Here is a 23,341-nt window from a genome sequence, read left to right as displayed (position 1 = left end):
CTGGGAAGAAATACAATCCAGCAACGTTAATGGAAACGCTTGTCCAATTTCTGTTCTTCTTGAAAGAAAGGTGATGAAACAAACAGATATTTAGGGCCGGAATCCATTTAAAACAGAGACAGAAAGAGATTTTGGGAGTGTGAAGAATGAAGCGTGCATGCCTCACAATTGGACTGTGGTGGAACTGCGAGCCAATCAGCTTCGTTGCTGGGCTCCCAGGTGCTGAGGCTTCTGGGTTGGGTGGACCAGAGAGGAGACTGTGGAGGACTGGTGCACCCCAGGAGCATAAAAGGGGCTACATGCTTGATGCCTCCGCCTCGGCCTTCGAGTGAGCTTCCCATCCACCCACCCTATAATGTTAACAATTGAAATTCTGGCAGCATTTCTTTTCAGGTTACTTCATTGCTATTGTCACAACTTTCCTTCAGCAGAAGAGGTGTTGGGCTGGATCATTAGATGGGAGGGGCAGGGGCACCCTGCTCCAGTCCACAGGGGATCTCCCCTAAGGGATCTTGGAGGGCAGCTGATACCATGTCATCCAAACCTGGACAAACTTTGGTTAACCTTAAGTACAATCCATGGAAACAAGCCAGCTTCAACCCATGGTTTATGAAACTGCTTTGTTTCCCACTAACCATAGTTAAGATTAACCACAGTTTAGAATCTGGACAACATGCTAAATTGTGGTGAATCTAAAATGGAAACAGAAGCTTCAAATCTCCCAGTTGTAACTGCAGCATGTGACTCTGGAGGGAAGCTAGGCTTGTTCATGTACACCAAACCAAGATTTAGCATTACATCATCCAAACACAAGGAAGGTCGGTGGCACTGTGGGTTAAACCACAGAGCCTAGGACTTGCCGGCGGTTCGATTCCCCGCAACGGGGTGAGCTCCCATTGCTCGGTCCCTGCTCCTGCCAACCCAGGAGTTCGAAAGCACATCAAAGTGCAAGTAGATAAATAGGTACCGCTCTGGCGGGAAGGTAAACGCCGTTTCCGTGCGCTGCTCTGGTTCGCCAGAAGCGGCTTAGTCATGCTGGCCACATGACCCAGAAGCTGTAACCTGGCTCCCTCGGCCAATAAAGTGAGATGAACGCCGCAACCCCAGAATCGGTCACGACTGGACCTAATGGTCAGGGGTCCCTTTACTTTTACCTTTACCATCCAAACACAGCCACTGTAATACTGCATGTACTTGCAAAATAACATACCAATTGAAATCCAGGACATCTTTCTGTTCAAGGCAGTGTACAAAGATCTTAATTTAAAAACAAAACAAAAAACAATAGGATATTTGTATGAGAAGAGCTAGATATTATTTTCCAGACGTGAGTGTTGAACACAGTTAGTTGCTGACTCTGGGGTTTGAAGACATGAGAGCAACTTAAACTGAGGCCTTGACTTCTCTAACCTAAAGTTCTGAATGCGTCAGACAGAGATAGCAGCTATTTCATCAGAAAAACCACAGAGGCTGTTGCCTTTTGTGAGTCATAGAATTCCTTTGAAATGAAGACCCAGGACGCATTTATAACAGCACTGGAAATTTTCAGAATGAATGAAACTGGAAAAGAGGAGGCTGAGAGGAGATATGACAGCCATCTTCTAATATCACTCTTGGAAGAGGGCGAAAGCTTGTTTTCTCCTGCTCTGGAGGGTAGGACTCGAACCAATGGCTCCAAGTTACAAGAAAGGAGATTCCAACTGAACATCAGGAAGAACTTTCTGACGGTAAGAGCTATTTGACCATGGAAGGTTGTGGAATCTCCTTCCTTGGAGGTTTTTGATCAGAGGTTGGATGGCCACCTGTCATGAATGCTTTAGTGGAGATTCCTGTATTGCAGGGGGTTGGACTAGATGTCCCTAAAGATCCCTTCCAACTCTACCACCCTATGATATAATTTTGTGAGCAATGCAGCTGCTGAATAGCCTTTTTTGCCTTGTGAAAAAAATATAACGTGTCTTAGTTCTGCAAGGAAAATCTAAAGAAGTTACCATTCTTATTAGATATGCCCACAGGGAGGATCCAGTCTATACCCAGCACTCACCAAGCAGCAAAACTGTGCCTGGGCTTTATGGCTGCAGGATATGGGTGGAAAATTAAGAACATCAGCAGAGCCTACTGGATCAAGCCAATGGCCCATCTAGGCTAGCATCCTGTTCCCACATCAGCCAACCAGATGCCTATGGGAAGTCTCCAAGCAGGACCTGATTGCAACTGAATGTGCATAGCTATCGTGGCTGAATGCTGACCCGTATACAGAATTTGTTGCACATAGAAAACCAGCTGCCAGGAAGAAGAGACTTCGGCAAGCCTTTTCTCCAACATCATTTGGTTTGTGTGGAAAGGAGCATTTGAATATGCCATCTCCCAGCTGAAATGATGCAGTCTGGAGGAAGTCTGACCTTAGGGTGAGTTGTTTCTTTGGAACAAACCCAAGGCATAAATAGTATCATGAGACCATCCTCATGTGATGGCCCACGTAGTCTAAACCAGAACCATCATGGATTTGTAGAGTTGGAAGGGACCCTGAGGATCATCTAATCCAACCCCCCGCATTGCAGGAATATGCAGCTGCCCAATGCAGGGATCGAACCTGCAACCTTGGCGTTCTCAGCATCACGCTCTAACCAACTGAATGTTATCCTGAACGGAGTATTTTAATAGCACTTGGGTTAACTGTTGAGGGTAAATCAAGTCTCCTGAATAGAGACTTGATCTGCTTAGTGGACTAAGAATGATGCCAGCAAAATCATACCAACAGCCCTCCTGGATCAGAGCACAAGGCCACCTAGTCTTGCCTGATTAGTGAGTACCGTGAGACCAAGCAAGAGAACTTAAGGAGAGCCCAGCAGGAGGGGGCCATCTCATTCAGCATTCTGTTCCCACAAGCAGCTAATCAGATGCCTCTGGGAAGCTAGCTAGCAAGCAGGACAACATGACAACAGCTCTCTCTTGTTGTGGCTCACCAGCAGCTGATATTCACAACAGCATAGTGCCTCTGAACCTGCAGATTACATATGGCGGTTGTGTCTAGTAGATACTGATAGCCTTATCTTTCGTGGTTTATGATCGGAAGCCTTGGGAAAACACAAGTACTCCATTGCAGTTAAGATTTGCTTCTCAGTTTATTAAGAGCCCATTTAAACTATCCAACTGCTCACTGAGAACAAGGAGTCCTTTTGTAGACAAAACCATCAGCCAACGTCTTTCAATGAAGGGCACAGTTTTTGGAATCCCAATGCAAAGCAAGCTAAACTTAAGAAAGCATTAGCTCAAAATGCGGAACCAGCATGTTCATACACTGGTCACAAAGCGAACCACCGATTTGTCTGTTCCAAAACAACAGCACCCCGTGGTCTTGCACTACATCAGCAAGCCAATGTATGTTAGTTTCAGCCACAACAGATAGTGAGAGCAATGGAGGTTTTAGGGGAAGCTGAAGTGTGGAGGAATGGAAGCAAGGCTGTTTGTGATGAACACGGTACAGGGTGGAAATTGCTGCCTCCTCAAATACCGACTCTCACTTATTTACAACGGCGATCTTTTTTCCTAGCTAAATTCAGTTGTCAAAATGAAGAACGCTAACCAGGGCTGGATTCTTGTGGGAAAGGACAGTGAGCTCTCTTTAGTCTTGGTACTGAAAACAAATTCCTTGACTCAGAACACACTCAGAGACACTTTGTTCTTGCATTCCAACTGTCTTTCCCCCTTGCTTCTAGTTAAGAGCTCTTGGGACTCTAATAAAAACCAAACTAGATCTGGCAAGCCTGAAATCTGGATAATGTGCTACAGAAGCCTTTCTCAACCTTGAGTCCCCAGCTGTTGTTGGACAACAACTCCCATCCTCCCCTAGCCAGCAGTAAGAGTGGCCAGGGATGATGGGAGTTGTAGTCCAGCAACAGCTGGAAACGCAGCATTGAGAAAGATTGTGATACATGGACCAGGGGACTGATCCGGGATCAGCTAACATCCTGGAAGAATGGATGCCTTTTTTCAGACTGTTTAAAGAAATATTATAGTACGGTGAACTTGCAAGCAGGATTTGAGCTATGAGCAACAGAAGGAATTAGATTATTGTGATTATGATTTGACAGATAGAAAATAGGGTGCAGCAGAAGGGGGAAAACTACAGCTCCATGGGGAAAAGGGTGAGGAGTCGACAAAAATAAGAGGAAAAGATAAATGGACACCTAAAGAGCAGGCCAGTCATCTGCCCTGCTGTTGCTTTTTGCCACAGATTTTTTAAAAATGGCTGACGGTCTCTAGGATGTGATACGGAGGGGGGCGGTGTCTTCTTCACCTCCTTCTTCGCTACAATATATCCATTTATTTCCAATTGTCAATGACAAAAGGGACTAAAATCTATAAAATTCATAGAAAATCAACGTGCCAATTTGCTCAATTTCTCTAGGACTCCATGACACCTCCCCTGTCCTCCATAATCCCTCAAACAAGGTGTCAAGACCCTAATCCTGTCAAATCACTCTGCCAAGCCTTTCCTCTGGGCAATGCCAGGTGGCAGACTATGCATACATGGACCATTGTCTTCTCATCACCGGTACTCAGGATGTGCTTATCTACGCATATCCCCAGCTCTGCATATTCCCCCCTCCCTCCTCCATATGTTAATCCTGTGTAACCCAACCTCTTCTTAATATATTCATGATGTAATCTGTGTAACCCAACCTCTTCTTAATGTATTCATGATGTAACTGGGATGTATTTTGCACTGTATTCTGGGACATGGAGGGAAGTTTCAAAAGTTCATGTCACCCCTTTCTCGCTGTTCAATCTCGCCTTGAACCTGTTGCGCAATAAACATGGATCTTCTGCAGTTTGCTCCTCTCTGGCTGAACTCATTTTCCTCCCCAGGGACCCGCGGACTTAGTCCGACGAGCTGGGTGGCAGAGCAGCCTCGCACCCAGATTTTACCATAACAGATGGGAATCTGGATCACCCCCTAGAATGGCCTTACCTTGCGTGCCGGACATGTGAGAGCAGCATCAGCAAGTTCGCCAAGCGTGTCGTCTGTTGGGCCAAAGGGACCCCGCTCTTTGAAATGACCCACACCAAGGCGTCCGTCACAGAGTTCAGCAGGTGACTCAGTTTCTTGTTGCTCTCGGACTCTCCTGCAGCTGTGGAGAGTGGATCTACGCAAGAAAGATGCCAAATGAGCAGAGTTTAAGGAATAAGAGCTGTACTGCGTCGGTGTGTGTGTGTGTGTGGCTTATCTACAGTAGCTCAGCCTGGGAAGCTTCCCAAAGTGTGCTTGAGTGCAACTGTGGCCACTTACTTCCAGTTCCCAGAAACTGGTATTCAGTGGCAACTGACTGTGGAGGTAGAACATAGTTACTTGAAACTTTGTAGAGACACCCACCCACATGTGTTGAACATGTGGTATTCAGGAAGCTGCTCCATCCCAAATTGAACCATTGCTCCATCTCATTCAGTACTGGCAGCACAGACTGGCAGCAGCTCCTCAGGGTTGTGGGTGCAACTTTTACCTAGTCCCACCTGATAATGGCAAGGATTGAACCTTCTGCATGCAATGCACTGAGCTGCAGCTATACTTTCCAAGGAAATAGGTTTAGGATCAGGTGACAACTTGGTTCCAATTCCATACACATTGTGTGTGCCTGGAAATACTACATTTTCCATCACCTCTATATGGAAAAATTGAAGTCATCTCCATAAATTGTTTGACTCTAGAACATTTTCGCCACCGAGATTATGATTTAAGAAAGAAAATGGGAGTGACATATGTCATACGTTTCCATGACATATGGAGCCAGTGTGGTGTAGTGGTTGAGAGCGGTAGTCTTGTAATCTGGGGAACCGGGTTCGCGTCTCCGCTCCTCCACATGCAGCTGCTGGGTGACCTTGGGCCAGTCACATTTCTCTGAAGTCTCTCAGCCCCACTCACCTCACAGAGTGTTTGTTGTGGGGGAGGAAGGGAAAGGAGAATGTTAGCCGCTTTGAGACTCCTTCGGGTAGTGATAAAGCGGGATATCAAATCCAAACTCTTCTTCTTCTTCTTCATTAATTACATATAGGAACTGCCTTGAAATGGGTCAGACTATTCACCCATCAAGCCCAGTAATGTCTACACTGATTGGCAGTGGCTAACAGGTGGAGGTCATTCCCAGACCCTGCTCCCTGCTCCTTTTAAGTGAGATGTAAAGATTAAGGGCTGGTAAGTAAAGGTAAAGGGAACCCTGACCATTAGGTCCAGTCGTGACCGACTCTGGGGTTGCGCGCTCATCTTGCTCTATAGGCCGAGGGAGCCGGCGTTTGTCCGCAGACAGCTTCCGGGTCATGTGGCCAGCATGACTAAGCTGCTTCTGGCGAACCAGAGCAGCACACAGAAACGCCGTTTACCTTCCCGCCGGAGCGGTACCTATTTATCTACTTGCACTTTGACGTGCTTTCGAACTGCTAGGTTGGCAGGAGCAGGGACCGAGCAATGGGAGCTCACCCCATCAGGGGGATTCGAACCACCGACCTTCTGATCGGCAAGTCCTAGGCTCTGTGGTTTAACCCACAGCGCAACCCGTGTCCCTAAAGGCTGGTATCCAACCTTAATTTCACATCACCCTAGAACAGATTTAGGATGTTTGCCTGGGTTAGGAGACGGTGCAAGCAAAAAACTTGTGCCAACCGAACACCCTATTTGGATTCTGCCTTAAACTTGAGACCTTTTGCAAATACGTATGCTTTTCCCATGCATGCCGCAGGAGACAGGAGCAAGAACTCATCTCAGTGTTGCTGTTTGCATCTGGAGATCCTGGTTCTTCATAACAGTATTTTCCACAGGCAGCCTAATTATTATGGGCTTGTGGTGACGTGAAAGAGGCAGGTCCTCTCTCTGGTCACATCAGTATTACGCAGTGCTATTTTTCTGGGACGCGTGTGGTGCTGTGGGTTAAACCACAGAGACTAGGACTTGCTGATCAGAAGGTTGGCGGTTCGAATCCCCGCAACAGGGTGAGCTTCCGTTGCTCAGTCCCTGCTCCTGCCAACCTAGCAGTTTGAAAGCATGTCAAAGTGCAAGTAGATAAATAGGTACCGCTCTGGTGGGAAGGTAAACGGTGTTTCCGTGCTCTGGTCAGGGGTCCCTTTACCTTTATTTTTCTAGGAAAAGAGGTGCTGGAACTCCCTTGTTCTCTTATAATGGTAACAGTGCCCACCGGAGAGGTGCCAGAACTGAGTTCCAGTGCGTTCCGGCTGATAAAAAGTCCTGGTACAGTATTACTGGAATGCCCTCCCGCTGAAATACAAAAGGCCCCTGAGGTAACAGCACTCTGTCAGCTCTTGAAGAAACCATGGTTGATCTCTTGAGAGGGGTCTCTCGGTTATGATGGCTGTATTGTTTTGCAGCATATTTTAATCACTGTTGTTTATTCTGGTGTTTCAGTGGGTGTGCTTTAATGAAGGAGGTTGGCATTTTGTAATTGGCTTTTATAGCTTCGAATGGCTTAGAAGCGGTATATAAATTAATAAATAACAGTAAAAGTCTGAGGCCATGACTTGGTGAAAGGAAGGAATCCTTAGTTGAAAGGTAGCAATCAGAGTTAGCAACCAGAGCTACTACCTAGAACAGTACGTCTGTGTGATTGGTGGGTAGCGATTTTGTTTTGATATTTTATATGGTTTCATCAGTGAGTGGTGTCGTCTCCTGGTGTTTCTGCAGTAATTTTTTAGTTGAGTGGAAGGCGTGATTGATGTTAACGGGCAACTGAGTGGGAGATATTGGAGAGATTAGGTGGAGGGTGTGCTTGTGAGTATCAGTGGAAGAGTGTGATCAGTGAGAATAGAATGGGATGGGTGATATTGGATGAGAAGCATGATTTGTCTCAATGTAAGAGAGAATTTGGATGGGATGTTCTTGCGTTTGTGAGGGGACCATTGCATATTGCAAGCTAGAACGTGTCTTGGAAAGAAGACAGGCAAAGAGGGAAGAGAAGATGTTTGGAACTGTGCTGCTATGTTTTTACATTGACACTTTAAAAGCTCATCTGCTCTTTAAGGTGCTCTTTCGCAAGTCAATTATCTTGACTCAGGAGAACTTTGCCAGCATCTCTGCTTAAAAGCCACCTTTTCAAACACCTTTGGCTTAATCCCTTTATCTTCTTTCTCCACCCCAATCCAAGTTAAATATGTGTAATTGCATTTGCTCATATTCTCTAATAATCTCGCCCCTTCCATTCACTGTTCTTTCTTTTCTCGCCTCTTCTCCTGCTAACCCAGTTGTCCCGCCATCACTGCTGAAATATCATTTGTACGTTCCTTGGGGCAGGGACTTAAAAAAAAATTCTACAAAGCCTCGTGCGCGTTGATGGCGAGGATATTTAGTTTAACTAGCTAAGTGGCAGTTAAGAACATGCTTCCCCCCTTTGAAATATTGATATTTCATGATATTTCATTGAAGATTCGTAGACAAATAGCAGCTGGATGTATCTGTCCCATTCAGAGTTGGGCAGCAGCCTGTGGTCCGATAAGAGCAGACCTAAGGGGACACAGCAGCCACTTCCCAGAAAAAATGAAAGCAGTTTTAAATCTCTTCACTCCCTAGGTCAGTCACGTGCATGAGGATGAACACCAGCGTGATTCGAACCAAGTGTGAGGGACAGGGGCAGCCTGTCCTAACTCTCTGCCTGAGGCAAAATGGGGCACATCTGTGGGCGCAAAACTCCCCTTGCCACCCCCTCCATAGCCTCGCTTATCAGGGTTACATGGCTAGCAAGATCTCACTGGCAGTGGCAGAGCAAGCAGATCAGGCGCCTGGGGTGGCATGCGTGCCCTGCACCCTGGTGTGGGGCCAGCGAGGGCAGGATGCTCCATGGGGCCTCCAAGGAGTCTGCCTGCCTCCTCCCACTCAGCCACCCTACAGCTGAGGGGGAGGCAGCGGGCAGACTGTTTGGGGCAGTGCGGAGTCTGTGGGCACCCAAGCCACTGCGTCACTCCCAGGAGAGATGCGTGGCTCAGGCGCGCTGCAGGCCCCGCGGTGAGTGCCGGCAGGCATTTTGTCACCCCCTCAGTGGTGACGTCCGGGACACCCCACCCCCACTGCTCCCCCTTCCTCCGCCCCTGCTCACTGGGCTCTCACAAGATTTTGTGGGGCTCCCACGAGAACTTGCCAGAACCTGGAAGCCTCCGCTTCTCCAGTGACAGTGGGGAGGCGTGTCCACAGAGGTGCCCCTTGGATTCTGCCGCCTGAGGCAGTCACCTCAGTCTGCCTCACGGATGGGCAGGCACTGAGGAGTAACTGCTCAAGTCCCAGGTTGCACGCAGCTTCATTAAGGGTCCTTAAGTTTTGCCTTTGGGGAGTATAACAACACGGTGTCTAGGATGAAGTGGCATGTGGTGACCTCAGTATTATTTCTGTGTACCAGTCATAAAACCATTAGAGCATGAGGACGGAAAAAGCACTTAGGGCATTTATTACTCCCTTTACCTTAATGGCTCTTGTGCCCTTTCGTATTTCTTCTGCTACCACCCAACTTTTTGTTCCCTGTAATAAGTACAGCTTGACATGACTGAAGCGTCTACTCACTGGAATTGAGGAGGATCATGGCCTTGACACAAATATATTCCTTGTGCTGCAATTTCAGCTCCCGGAGCCTTGAAGTCGTCGCCAAGAGCATGTCAAAGATTTCCAAAATTCCTTCTACACATTTCCCTTCATCCCTAATTTTGGAGACATAAAAGAATTACTGAGGACACAAAACAGCATTTCCTTTTTTAAAAAGCCAAAACAAAAACACACCAGTATGCTCTAGTATGTACAGTGGTACCTCGGGTTACAAATGCTTCAGGTTACAGACTCCGCTAACCCAGAAATAGTACCTCGGGTTAAGAACTTTACCTCAGGATGAGAACAGAAATCGCATGCCGGCGGTGTGGCAACAGCGGGAGGCCCCATTAGCTAAAGTGGTACCTCAGGTTAAGAACAGTTTCAGGTTAAGAACGGACCTCTGGAACAAATTAAGTTCTTAACCAGAGGTACCACTGTATTTGCCATTTTTGTTGACATCCAGTTTTTGTTTTGTCTTTGAAAAGAGCACCTTGAAATGCTACGTGTCTTGCACAAAATCCTTTTCCTTCACTTTACAATGCAAATGAAGAACCTGCAGCCCCTCAGACGTTGTTAGGCTACAACGCCCATCATCCCTCACTATCTCTGCTGACTGGAGCTGGTGGGAGTTTGGGAGGAGAGGAGAAATTCAATTTTATTTGCATTGTAATTAGAAACAACGTAATTTGCACTTGTTCCACTCATACACAAACTAAAACACAGTTATCCTTTGACATTCACACTTCACTGAACTTTGGTCTCCAACCAAACAATATGTACAACAGTGCATATATTAGGGGGAAATGTGCATAATATATTAGTGAAAATAACATACGAAATGTAGTATATTAGAGGAAATTGTTGCAGAGAAATTCACATGAAAATGCTGGCAAATATTCATGAGAATTGTTTATTTGCAAAAATCGTAAGTTGCTGCACTAATTGTGGTTAACTTAATTTAAGGCCGGCAAAATAAACTTAGAGACCTGAAACTGAAGATTCATCCATTCCTATCCAGGAGTCCAGCAATTGGGTCACAGATTCCCAATCCTGGCTTGAAATTCACCCCAGAAAATTATTACTATATTACCATTATTATTATTATTATTATTATTATTATTATTATTATTATTATTAGCAGCCTATCACCATATGCTCTGCTTGGCAATCATCTGGAGGTTTCTAGTGGTGAGTGCAGTTATTCTAATGTTAGGAACTGTAATTTGAAAGGTTTCTTTAGCTTGGTCGGTAGAACATGAGATTTTTAATCTCAGGGTCGTGGATTTGCGCCCCATGTTGGGTGTAAGACTCCTGCATTGTAGGGGGTTGGACTAGATCATGGATAGGCAAACTAAGGCCTGGGGGCTGGATCCAGCCCAATCTCCTTCTAAATCCGGCCCCTGGACAGTCCGGGAATCAGCATGTTTTTACATGAGTAGAATGTGTCCTTTTATTCAAAATGCATCTCTGTGTTAGTTGTGGGGCCTGCCTAGTATTTTTACATGACTAGAATGTGTGCTTTTATTTAAAATGCATCTCTGGATTATTTGTGCAGCATAGGAATTCGTTCCCCCCCCCCAAAAAAAAATTCAGTCCAGCCCTCCACAAGGTCTGAGGGACAGTGGACTGGCCCCCTGCTGAAAAAGTTTCTGACCCCTGTACCAGATGACCTTTGTGGTCCCTTCTAACTCTATGATTCTATGGTTTAAGGACTTCAAATATTTTCATTATTACAACAAAGGCCCAACTAGTCCTCTTCCCACAACAGCCCAAAAGATGCTCTGAGAAGGTCACAAGCAAGGCATGAGAACAACAGAACTCATATTCGCCAGTTTTCAGAGGCTTGTCATCTCCAATACTGATGGTGGAATGCAGTCATCATTCTTGGTAGCCATCACGGATAGCTTCATCCTCCACGAATGTCTTATCCCCCATTAAAGTGTCCACGTTGGCAGCCCCCACGATGTTTCTGTGCCACAAGGTTGAAATGCAAATCAAACTAACAAGCAAAAATAAAAAGGAGCCCCTTAACCCCAAAAGACGATTCGTTTTCTCACCTGTCGAGTACGAGATCTGGCGCGAAGATGAGCTTGCCAGGGTGATCGATGGATCTCCACATCAGACCCACCATCAACACTTCGAGCCAACAGCTTTCCAAAAGCCTTACTTGATCGAACAGACTGAGTTCTATAAAGCCTTTACGGGGAGGAAAGGGGGGCGTGTCATTACATCATAAACATCCGCTCAACCACCCAACTTTTTCTAGAACGGAAAAGTGTGACTTTCGAAAGCACCAAATCATTTCAGAATCAGAACTTTGAATGCCTCGCATCTTTGAATGTCATTTTTAAAACCAGAGAAGCCATGAACTTTTCCAGGCTGGCAGCACTTAATCTCTTGATCTCACGGGGCTTTGGGCATTGTGCGTCATCCTCCCGACGACGGGAAACCCAGGGCGGCAGTTGCTGGAGAGGCTGACAAGGATCTGAGCACACAGGAAAGCCGGTTTGTTTCTACATGCCCATATCCATTAATACAAGTGGGACAGCAACAAAATTCTGCAGTGCGTCCCCAGCCCCTAAGAGAAGCGTTTCTGTTGATCGATCCAGCAAACCTGCAATTGCTTAATACTGTAATTGGGGAGGCAGCTAAAGAGGAAAAGGAGACCTTCATTTTCACTTGCAGCCTTCCGCTGTTGTGCTAAACATATCAGGTAGCAGGTAATGGAAGAGACCTTCTACCTGAGACCTTGGATAGAGCTGGTAGCAGCTGATGTCAACAATACTGAGCTAAGACAAACTGGCTGAGTCAGTATAAGGAATAGCCTTGAACTGGAACATTTTATACTTGTGAGGGGTTCTGGAGAGTCGGAAATGGAAAAACAGTTTCCCTTTCCCTTTCCTTCCTTCTGAAATAGCCTTGTATAATGCAAGGGATGGAGCTTTCTAATGTCTAATCCAGACGTATGGCAAGCCATGTCGGAAGTCTAGATTTTGGCGAATTCCCTTTAAAATAGCTTCCTCTCTTTTTATTTTTTTTGAGATCTTGCAAGCTCAACAACTTTGGGCAAAACTAAAAAAAAGTTCCACAACTTTTGTGTCCGGATTTTCACTCTCTGAAATATGACAACCCCAACGCAAGAGGATCAACAAACTTGGCTAGTTTCTGCTTGTTCCTGGTCTGCTCATAAACCAACTCCTTATCTTTTTTGGATTACTTCTTTGAACAAAACTGATCCCCATACTTGTGCTGTTGGCACACAGGATGAAGCCTGTCTCCAGACAGGAATGTCAACAAAAGCCTCCCTTTCCCTTTTCTTTTTGAACTGTGGCATATTTCAAGGCAGCGAAGAAAAGCAGGCAGAAGCAGCAGCACGAGAGGCGAGCAAAGTATAGACCACACAAATGCAACTTGGGAAATGAAAGAGATCTTCCTTCCAGAACTTCGCAGTGGCAACGCAGTGCAAAAAGCCTGCCATATGGACCTGGTCTTAGTGCCGTGGTGCTGTGCTCTCTCAAATGTCCTGCTCCATCATTTGGGATGCTAAAGAAAGGGTGAGGAGGCTATCCTCACTAAAATGAGGGCCGCTGGGAAATTAACGGATGGCGATCCACCCCGCGGGATCTCTCACACCCCCTCCTACACACTGCATCCCAAGAGCAAGAACAGCGTGAAACCACTTGGGAATGAGTCAGTAGCAACCTGCTGTTCTCTCTTGGCACCAGAAGCAAAGCCTTATGGGAAGGAGAAGTGTCATCTTTGTAGAGAGGGGGAAAGTGGCAAACTGAAAAAGAAAAGGCAAAGGAGGAGGAAGAGGAGGGGGGAATAAGGATACAGATACGTGCAGGAGAAGAGCTGAGGCACCAACATTTTGCTCACATATAAATGTAACAAAGCTCTGCTGCTTCTGCCGCCCATCCTGCTTGAAAAAGGAACTTTTTTCAGTTCAGTTTTCAGTTGTTGTTGTTGTTTTCAGTTCAGGGGCCACATTTCCTTCCGGGCAACATTCTAGGGGCCACATGCCAGTGGTGCGCAGGGCCAGAGCAAAAGTAGGCAGGGGCAATTAATATAAATTTCACCTACTTTCACACACGCACACGGCTCTCTGTTATCTAGGAATAGGTCATTTCTGCTTTTCAATGTCCTATCAAGTTCTTTGCTACTCCCAAGTTTGTCCAAATCGTGCTTGCCTGGCACAAAGCTTTTTTGTCTGTCGTTGTGATTTCTGCATGGCCAGGGGGTTGGACTAGATGACCCTGGGGTCCCTTCCAACCCTACTACGACTCTATGATTCTATGACTGCAGCTCTCTGAATTGTTTTCTGGGAGTAAAGCTCCTTTGAACTGAATGGTGCTTACTCCTGAATGGCATAGGTTCAGTGCACTGAGCTGTAACAAAATATATTCAGCCTGGTGAAGAGCAACTTTTAAACTTTGTTTAGGGCGGCAAACCATCTCCCATTTCAAACTGCTGTCATGAATGAAGAAGGAACACCATCAAAGGGAAAGAATAAGGACCCCACCCAGTGGCGTAGCGTGGGGGGTGCAGGGGGGGCCGGCCGCACCGGGCGCAACATCTGGGGGTTAGGGTTAGGGGGCGCAAATCCACGGGTTAGGGGGTGCAAATTACTTGCCTTGCCCCGGGTGCTGACAACCCACGCTACGCCACTGACCCCACCCTCTGCTTACGGATGCCCCCCATTCTTTGACTACTGCTGCGATAATCTGTGGCAAACTCCAAAGCCTCGTTGCAGGGCTGTCTTAAGCATATGTGACGACGGGGTGCAAAAACCCGCCCAGTACCTCCCCCCAGGTTGCCCAGAGTTGTCGACCTTTATGGGGGGGGGGCAGCGCACTCTGGGCCGGCCATCGAGGCGCGCAGGTAGGGCAGAGCAGCGCACCGAAGAGCGCGAGGCTGGACACCTCGTCAGGTAGGCAGCATGCTATGGGAAGGCCTCTCTGCGGCCCTATGCCAATCCCAGGCAGGAGGGCGGAGCTAATTGGCCACCTCAGCATCTCGCTGGCTCGGTTGCCCCCAAATTCGCAGTGCAGAGCCATCCGTAGCAGAAGGGCCTGCCGCAGTGCTCAGACCAACGGGCAGGCCCAGACGGGGGGGGGGGGGCATATGGACCATATGGGCCTCCAATTCCAAAGGTGGCCTCGGTCAGCATATTCACAATCGTATATCTATATTTTCCATTTTGTCTTTATATGCAGATACGGTTCAAGCCTTGAAATAAAATTATTTGTCAGCATACCTTTTGTGAAAATTACCGTATTTTTTGCTCTATAAGACTCCCTTTTTCCCTCCTAAAAAGTAAGGGGAAATGTGTGTGCGTCTTATGGAGCGAATGTAGGCTGCGCAGCTATCCCAGAAGCCAGAACAGCAAGAGGGATTGCTGCTTTCACTGCACAGCGATCCCTCTTACTGTTCTGGCTTCTGAGATTCAGAATATTTTTTTTCTTGTTTTCCTCCTCCAAAAACTAGGTGCGTCTTGTGGTCTGGTGCGTCTTATAGAGCGAAAAATACGGTATTTATATACTTATTTATAAGACTTCAGTTATCCCCAGGGTAAAAAAAGGGGGGGCACATTATCTACCTGGCCCGGGCCTCTGCCTGGCCCCGCAAGGCCCTGCCAACGGGCGGGCTCTTCCCCGGACTCCAGCTCTCGGGCCCCGGACTCTCAGCCTGGCGCCCCTGAGAGCCCAGCGCCCGGGTGCCTCACACCCCTAACACCTATGGTTAAGACAGCCCTGCCTCGTTGTCACCTCTTGTATTTGCCAATGCAAGGAGGGGGCATCAGTTACCCTGGTGCTCTTGCGGTTGACATCCTTACCCATCCTCTGAAAAAAAAGGAAAAAAGTCCCTGTGCTGTTCTCCAACTCCTGCTGCCCACTACACTAATATTCCTCTCAGTATCCTACTTCCAGAGTCACCATGCGAGTTACAACGCTGCTCTGTTGGCCTGTGTGAATGCTGTTGCACAATGGGGGGGGGGGACTGTGCAAATATCTGTGGTACTAAATTTACAGTATGATCGCACTGTTATTCATTCTCCCCGCCCTGCCGTCGTTCGCACCACAGATGCACCTTGCTACACAAGTACAGCATGCCAACTTGATTATTGAAAAATAATGCTTTGAATTTAGTTTGCATTTCTGCTCAGAGTCAAATGAAAAGAGAAAAGGCAGATCAGCCTGAAATTGAAGAGGTCAGTAATTCCGAGGATCATCAACTTGTGAAAAGAGAGGTCGTTTTCCCCCTCCCCCACCCTATATGAAAGGAATACAGTGGTGCCTTGCAAGACGAAAAGAATCCGTTCCGCGAGTCTCTTCGTCTTGCGGTTTTTTCATCTTGCGAAGCAAGCCCATTAGCGGATTAGCGCTATTAGCGCTATTAGCAGTTTAAGGGCTATTAACGGCCATTAAAGGCTTAAGGGATTAGCGGATTAGCTGCTAAAAGGCTATTAGCAGCTTAGCGCTTTAGAAAAAGGGGTTGGGGAGCGGAAAAAAAACTCAAGAATCGCAAGCCCATAGAGAAATTCGTCCTGCGAAGCACCTCTGAAAATGGAAAACTCTTACGGGTTTTCCGTCATGCGAGGCATTCGTCTTGCGGGGCACCACTGTATTGAATCTTTAACAGCAGCATTTACTACCTTGGGGTTGGGAAATCAGACACTCTTACCAAACTCTCTCTCTTTATCTCTTTCTCTCTTCCTCTCTTTCTATCTCCTACCACCAACACTTTAAGTGACAAAATAAGCAGCCACTCAAATGTGAAAATGGATTCATTCCCCAGCTTGAGTGCAAATGCCTGGCATTTTCCAATGATCAGAGTAAAATTACTCGTCGCCGGAGCGCCCACTCAAGACCTCAGTGACTTTAAATTTCATTTGAGACTTTTCAGATATAATGCTCTTCTTGTATTTATGATCCTTCCTTCCACTTGCAACAGGCAGCTCTCAGTCGCCCTGCTGTGTGCACATTTCAGACGCCTTAGAAAAATTAGAAATTGCCAAGACTGTTAAAACGGCTGAAGGGACTGATTCTCCAGCACTTTAAAAGAAAAGAAAAGTAAGTTGATCTTTTTATTCTATTTTCATTTTTTAAAGGGCTTTGGATTGATTCCATTCACTCTGCCCAAATCACTCACGAGGAAAAAAAGAAAAGTAGCCATATAGATAAGAAATTGCAGCTGTTGGGTGGGCGTTCTGATTACAAAGTTATGCCTGGAATTGCAAAGACATTCCACCAATTGCATAAGGTGCTTCCTTATTCCTAGCTACCCTACTGTCCAACAGCATCTGTATCGCCTACTCTGAGTAGCAGTGGCTTTCCAAGGTCAAAGTCTTTTCCATCACCTGCTACCTGATCATGGCTACGCTTGCTGGGGCCGATGAGAGCTGGGGTACTGCAATGTCTGCAGAGTCACAGCTTCCTGCGGTTCCTGGGAAATGGTCAGGGATTGAACCTGAAACATTCTACATTCAAAGCATGTGTTTTTAAGTACAGCAATTTAATTCACCGAAATTGAAAATGCTTGTATGCATTACCAGGTTGCTTAAATTCGATTGGTTGGTAAATGAATTCTAGAGTCTAGTAGTTCTCATGCGACTGGCTAACGTTGGTCGCATGAGAGGTATCTAGTGAAGGAAAGACTCCAATTTTATGTGCAGCAAGATGACTGTGTTTTAGAATCCACTGTGAACACTGCTAAGTTGAATGAGTGTGGGAGCGCTTCTTCTTTGGAGGTCTCCCGTAGGAGCTGTAAGGCATGGCCTAATTGAGATACAGAAGGCTGAAAGTGCTGAGCTCTGGAAAGAGAGGAAATTGCAGTTGTTTGGAAGTTAGAAGAAGAGACTGTAAGCCCATGCTTGGAGAAGCACGGGGCTGTAAATGTTGTGCTTTAATTCATCTATAGGTTTCTGCAAGTAAAGTTTATTAATGTTGAAGTCTGGAATTGGTTTCCAATTTCCAAAGAAGGGTGTCAGTGATATACCGTATTTATCGCTCTATAGGACACACTTTTTCCCCTCCAAAAATGAAGGGGAAATGTGTGTGCGTCCTATGGAGCGAATGCAGGCTTTCGCTGAAGCCTGGAGATCCCTCTCGCCCTCCAGGCTTCAGGAAGCTATCGCTGTCTTGGCTTCTTTGCTCTTTGGGGCTGGGGGGGGGAAATAATTTTTTTCCCTTTATTTCCCCCCCTAAAAACTAGGTGCGCCCTATGGTCCGGTGCGACCTATGGAGCGAAAAATACGGTATATGATTAGAGCTTCTTAGCTGTGATTTTGCTACTGTTATTTCAACATGTGTCTTGTTACTAGCGATGGCACAAACCAGGTTGCATAACCAAATCACAATATGGGATCTGTTCTGGGATTTAAATTACACTAGTGCTTATGTCTGCAATGTATGTTACATGGCAGAAAAGTCCACTGGGAAAACTGCAATGTTCAAAATTCTTACCAGGAATCTTTTTGGCCCAGGCAATCATGTGGACCAGTTCTTTGTCTGCAAGCTTCGTCAGCGACATCATCATGGAGGCTTCTGTAAATGGTTTGCTGGGGCGGCTCACCAACACATTTGGCGGCTCGGCTTCAAGTAATATGGAAACGAACTGTTCCGGGGTCAGTGCATTGACCAGCAGTTCTTTTACTTGAATTATGGCTTCATTGTTCTTCTTAACTTTGCCTACGCAGTGCACTGGATCGTCTGAGTTACGGTGGCGGCGAATTATGCGATAGCCACAGCGCTCTCTTCTTGAACCTGAAATTCACAATATTTCAGAACTAAAGGAAGTTTTTCATTAACCCAGTCACCACAATTCCCTTGTGCAGGGTATAATAAATAATAATAATATTCTAATAACAATGTTTTAAAACACAAAACTGGCCAATACAAGAACAATGTACTAATTACCAAATTCCCCAGTGCGTCCGGCATTCAGGTTGTAGACCTGGAAATTAGGTGGGCACTAATGGTTGCATGCTTTCTCCATCCATTAAAAGCTTAACTTTTTGCTCAGGCATTCCCCAGCCACGAATGTGGACCTTCAGTTTATAGCTGATATCAATGTTCATTGAATGTTCTGTTGGAATGTTCTATTACTTTATTTCTGCAAATCTGACCTTTTGTGAAGTGCTTTGCTACTCAATGAATGAGGCAGCAGGACCCTCACAGAATCATAAAGTTGGAAGGGACAAACCCCTGCGATGAAGGAGTATGCTGGATTTTATATATATGTTTGGTTTGCAATGTTGCTGCCACTGAGGAATGGGCTCATTCCCAACTACAGTATTTAGCATAATGAGCACACAGCCATAGTGTTGCATGCAGTTAATTTAGTCACTTTCTAAACCACTGTCTATTCACTCACAAGATAATTAAAAGTGGTTAAAAACAGAAAAACAAGCATATACGTTTAAAACAAGACTAAAGCCTGAGAGAACAAAAATGTCTTCAATTGTTGTACCTCAGCAGGAATGCTATTCCACAGAACAGGGACAGGTACACTAAAAGCCCTGCTCCAAGTTACTGTTCTCACACACACACACCCCGCAGCCCATTTCAAATACTGTAGGTGTTAACCCTTTTGTTTTCTTCTTAATTTAAAATAATGTTATGGCTTTAAGAATGTAATGAATGAATTTGTTTTAAAGCACTAAATAGGGAGCCTTTTTATATGAAAAATAATAATTCCTAAGTGTAGCATGTTTATTTTACTGCGATTCCTCTCCATGTGGTGAGAAAAGGTTTGAAGTAGCAATAATGAGAAGCAAATAATCCATGATTACGGTAAGTCAGCAACTCAATTTTCTCTTTTATGTCAGGTCAAACATCAATCGCTTCCAAACTCTATTGGAAATTTCAACAGAACTGAAAACAACAACAGGCCTTTTAAGACATATCACTTGGTAAGTTGGTAACTCATTTATAAATGTGAAATATTTCTATTTTTCCTTGGAATATACAGTCGTACCCCGGCTCCCAAACGCCTTGGGAGTTGAATGTTCCAGCTCCCGAACAATCGAAAACCGGAAGTGAGTGTTCCAGTTTTTGAGCGTTCATTTGGAAGCCAAACGTTCGACGGGGCTTCGGCAGCTTCCGGGAGCTTCCTGCAGCCAATCAGAAGCCACGCTTTGGTTTCCCAATATTTTGGAAGTCTAATGGACTTCCAGAACAGATTCCATTAGACTTCCGAGGTATGACTGTAACAAGTTTGCAAGTCAAGAAGTCTACACATATTAAATTAGTGCACCAGGCATTATTGGTCATAATTTTTTTTTCTTTATGAAACTGATCATTATGAGAAGAATTTTCCAAAAGCCACTGCTGTCCAGGAGTATCTATGTTGCACCTGTTCTTGCAACCCTTAGAGACCCTGCGTCAACCTTGCCATTATTTTGCCAAAAATCAATGCCATGCTGACTCGCTGTAATTACCACCACCATTAATAAAGTCAGAAAAGTGGAAGTGGAAGCAGCAGCACATATATTCGTGGTCAAACAAGTGACTCATCTTATCCCAGCGATGCCAGCCTGGTGCTCTCTTCATCATATGAGCCTGCCCTCTCCTTTGTTTTCATTCTGCACTGTGCTTTCCCTCCTCTCCCTGCACACTACAAGGGAAAAGCCAGAGTCTCAGAGAATGGGGAGGAATAGGTGCAGAAAGTGCGCCACACAACCCTCCTGGAAATTTCCTGAAGAGAAGCTTGCTGAAGAAAAGCACCTGAACTTCTCACCTTCCTTTTGAAAATACCAACCCCTATTTGTCATCTTTTATATGGAGTCCAAACACCCTCCGTTGGCATCGCCATTGCCCTGCTTGGGCACACTAGTGTGGCGATCACACAGGGTCCCCGGATGTTACACCTTCTATTGATCCCTGTGCCACCACTTAATTTCACGCTGCTACCACCCAGGCCCTACCTGGTACAATACTGAGTCCAGTCAGGGTTAAATTGGAACGTATACTTCTGTTTATTTATTGCAGTTTAACAAGCGTGTGGTTTCATAAATGGTATTGGTCAATTACATTCATGGGGTGCCTATCCAGACCTATAACTTCCGCTACCTGCTCTCCCTCACTAAACCACCTCTCAGATATTTACTTGTCTTCCTAGCTCCTAACTGTTCCTGACTCAGCTTATTTCGCTACACTAACTCAACCTGCCCACAGACTCTATCCCAATTCACTCCCACTCCAACCAACCTCCCAACGAACTCTTCCCTTCGCCCTTCCCAGAGCTGGTTTTATAGTCCCTCTGACTCCACCCCCCCTGGGTTCTGATTGGGTGACCTGTTTAACTATTTCACCTCCAGCACTCTCATATGTTAACGTCACAGCTAGTTCCTCACTGCCAATTACCCTTTAGTAAACAGCAAAGAGATCATTCTAGCCAGAACACCACATGTCAGCGATTCACTGCTGTTGAGCACTGGAAAGAACACTGCCCGTTAGGTCTATTTAAAGATTCAATGGAGGCAATCACCAGCCCTGATTCACCCACCCTGAAATTATAAATATCATGTCCCAGTTTTGATATTTGATTGCTGGGTCCCGGATTATTACAACATTTTCCATTGCTTTTTCTTACTAAGCCCTCTCCACTTCCCGAAGTGATTAGAAGTTCCAGAGGTATCATTACAGGGTATATTTTGCTTTGGATGAGACTTCACTGAAGACTTGTCTTTGAATTGTTTGTTTTATTTACAAATATACATCAGATCCTAATGCAAGCATTAAAGCTGCTGGTCATGATCCAGGTGGCCCTGGAACCTGCTGGGCTGCTTGCAATCCAGCTCCCTGTCTCATTCTTTGTCCTCTTAATTCAACACTGTTTCTCTACTCTTGGCATTGGCTGAAGGTGTCCCATTCCAAAGGCAGGGGAGAGAAACTTCCCTTCATGCGCTCCTTGCTGAAGATCAACCCGTCATCTCTGACTAGCCTCAAGGAATTAGCCAGCAGTCATCACACTGACATGGTCTCTGATGTACTGCTATGCCTGAACAGGGAATGCACCAGTCTGCACTCACTGTAGGTAAAGGTAAAGGTACCCCTGCCCGTACAGGCCAGTCTTGCCAGACTCTAGGGTTGTGCGCTCATCTCACTCTAGAGGCCGGGAGCCAGCGCTGTCCGAAGACACTTCCGGGTCACGTGGCCAGCGTGACAAGCTGCATCTGGTGAGCCAGCGCAGCACACGGAACGCCGTTTACCTTCCCGCTGGTAAGCGGTCCCTATTTATCTACTTGCACCCGAGGGTGCTTTCAAACTGCTAGGTTGGCAGGCGCTGGGACCGAACGACGGGAGCGCACCCCGCTGCGGGGATTCGAACCGCCGACCTTTCGATCAGCAAGTCCTAGGTGCTGAGGCTTTAACCCACAGCGCCACCCGCGTCCCTTTGCATTCACTGTAAGGCCATAGTAAATGAATTGTAACGAATACCTAGATTTGGGCTGCTTTGTTCCTCCCCTCTAGCATGCAGAGAAAACATGCCACCCAACCCCTGGCTTAGATTTATGTCTGAACTGGGAATTGTCATTCATTTCACTCCAAACAAACCACAATTTGTAGTGAAGGTTTCTTCTTGGCTTAGAAACCATGGCTTTGTTTGAGAGAATCGAACCACAAACTTGGCGGTAAGAGCTATTCGACAGTGGAATGGACTCCTTTGACAAGCAGTGGACTCGCCTTCACTGGAGTTTGGACAAGATGGGTCCCTTCCAACTCTACAATTCTAGCAGAAAACAAATTGTCATTTTTATCATACCATGAATAACCAAAACCCTGGTGTGTGTGTGGGTTTGTTTTTTTTTGGGGGGGTGCTTTTTGTAGTTTCTATGATTGCTCCGAAGACAGAACAGAGTGCTTATCTGCCATACCCCTACCTCACTGCACCTTCAGTACACACCTATTTATTTTAAATTTGCATATAAAAGTCAGTAGGAGATTTCGCTTCTAAATGATCAGAATGAGTAAGTAACCAGTCTCTTCTGCCGAGTTCTGCTTCTGTTGATCCCAACAGCCTAAAATCCAAGGCTGACAGACAACAACACCCTTTTATCACAGTTGTTGTATAAATGAACTGATTGGGTAGCCTGAGAGAATTCAGCTTTGATTGCAGTATATATATATAATATCTGTTTCCCTCTCCTAGAATAAAAGGCTAATGATTGTGCTGGGCAGGCTCCCCAAATGAAATGAGACACATGATTGAAAACCGCTTTTCATTTTCAGCGTGAAGTCATAAGTGTCAATAATATTCTTTCTCCTTGAAAACCACTCTGCAATTCAACTCGAGTGACACCGAAGTTTAGGAAAGCATTCCTGGACCTTGAAAAAAAAATTCCCCATTGCATACAAATAAAACGAAATGGTATAATATATGGCAAAGAAAAAAAAATGGGACCATTAGGTCCAGTCGTGACCGACTCTGGGGTTGCGGCGCTCATCTTGCTTTATTGGCCGAGGGAGCCAGCGTACAGCATGACTAAGCCGCTTCTGGCGAACCAGAGCAGCGCATGGAAACGCTGTTTACCTTCCCGCTGGAGCGGTACCTATTTATCTACTTGCACTTTGAGGTGCTTTCGAATTGCTAGTTGGGCAGGAGCAGGGACCAAGCAACGGGAGCTCACCCCGTCGTAGGGATTCGAACCGCCAACCTGATCGGCAAGTCCTAGGCTCTGTGGTTTAACCCACAGCGCCACCTGCATCCCTTAATTAAAGCCATGGTTTTCCCAGTAGTGATGTATGGAAGTGAGAGCTGGAC

General features: G+C 46.0%; 1 protein-coding gene and 1 long non-coding RNA gene across 3 annotated transcripts in view; one reads left to right on the top strand and one right to left on the bottom strand.

Moving 5' to 3' along the window:
- The window catches only part of ESR2 (estrogen receptor 2), a 66,485-nt gene that overhangs the window by 9,470 nt on the left and 33,674 nt on the right, over positions 1-23,341 (bottom strand). Inside the window, exons 5-8 of one of the 2 annotated variants that reach the window (XM_083437919.1) lie at positions 18,040-18,339; positions 11,632-11,770; positions 9,554-9,687; positions 4,976-5,150 (exon numbers count right to left, since the gene is read on the bottom strand). In XM_083437919.1, the coding sequence (XP_083294045.1) occupies positions 4,976-5,150; positions 9,554-9,687; positions 11,632-11,770; positions 18,040-18,339 (748 nt within the window). Of the gene's footprint in view, positions 1-4,975; positions 5,151-9,532; positions 9,688-11,631; positions 11,771-18,039; positions 18,340-23,341 lie in introns of those variants that run through there. The other variant, XM_083437918.1, reaches the window with a different exon arrangement.
- Positions 1,230-21,062, top strand: LOC310677976. Its single transcript, XR_014511542.1, has 3 exons — positions 1,230-1,727; positions 16,529-16,647; positions 19,404-21,062. It is a non-coding gene; the product is annotated as an uncharacterized lncRNA (long non-coding RNA).

Source organism: Podarcis tiliguerta (genome assembly GCF_965153285.1).
Source record: "Podarcis tiliguerta genome assembly, chromosome: 1".
NCBI lineage: Eukaryota > Metazoa > Chordata > Lepidosauria > Squamata > Lacertidae > Podarcis > Podarcis tiliguerta.
This window is presented reverse-complemented; position numbering and strand designations above follow the sequence as displayed.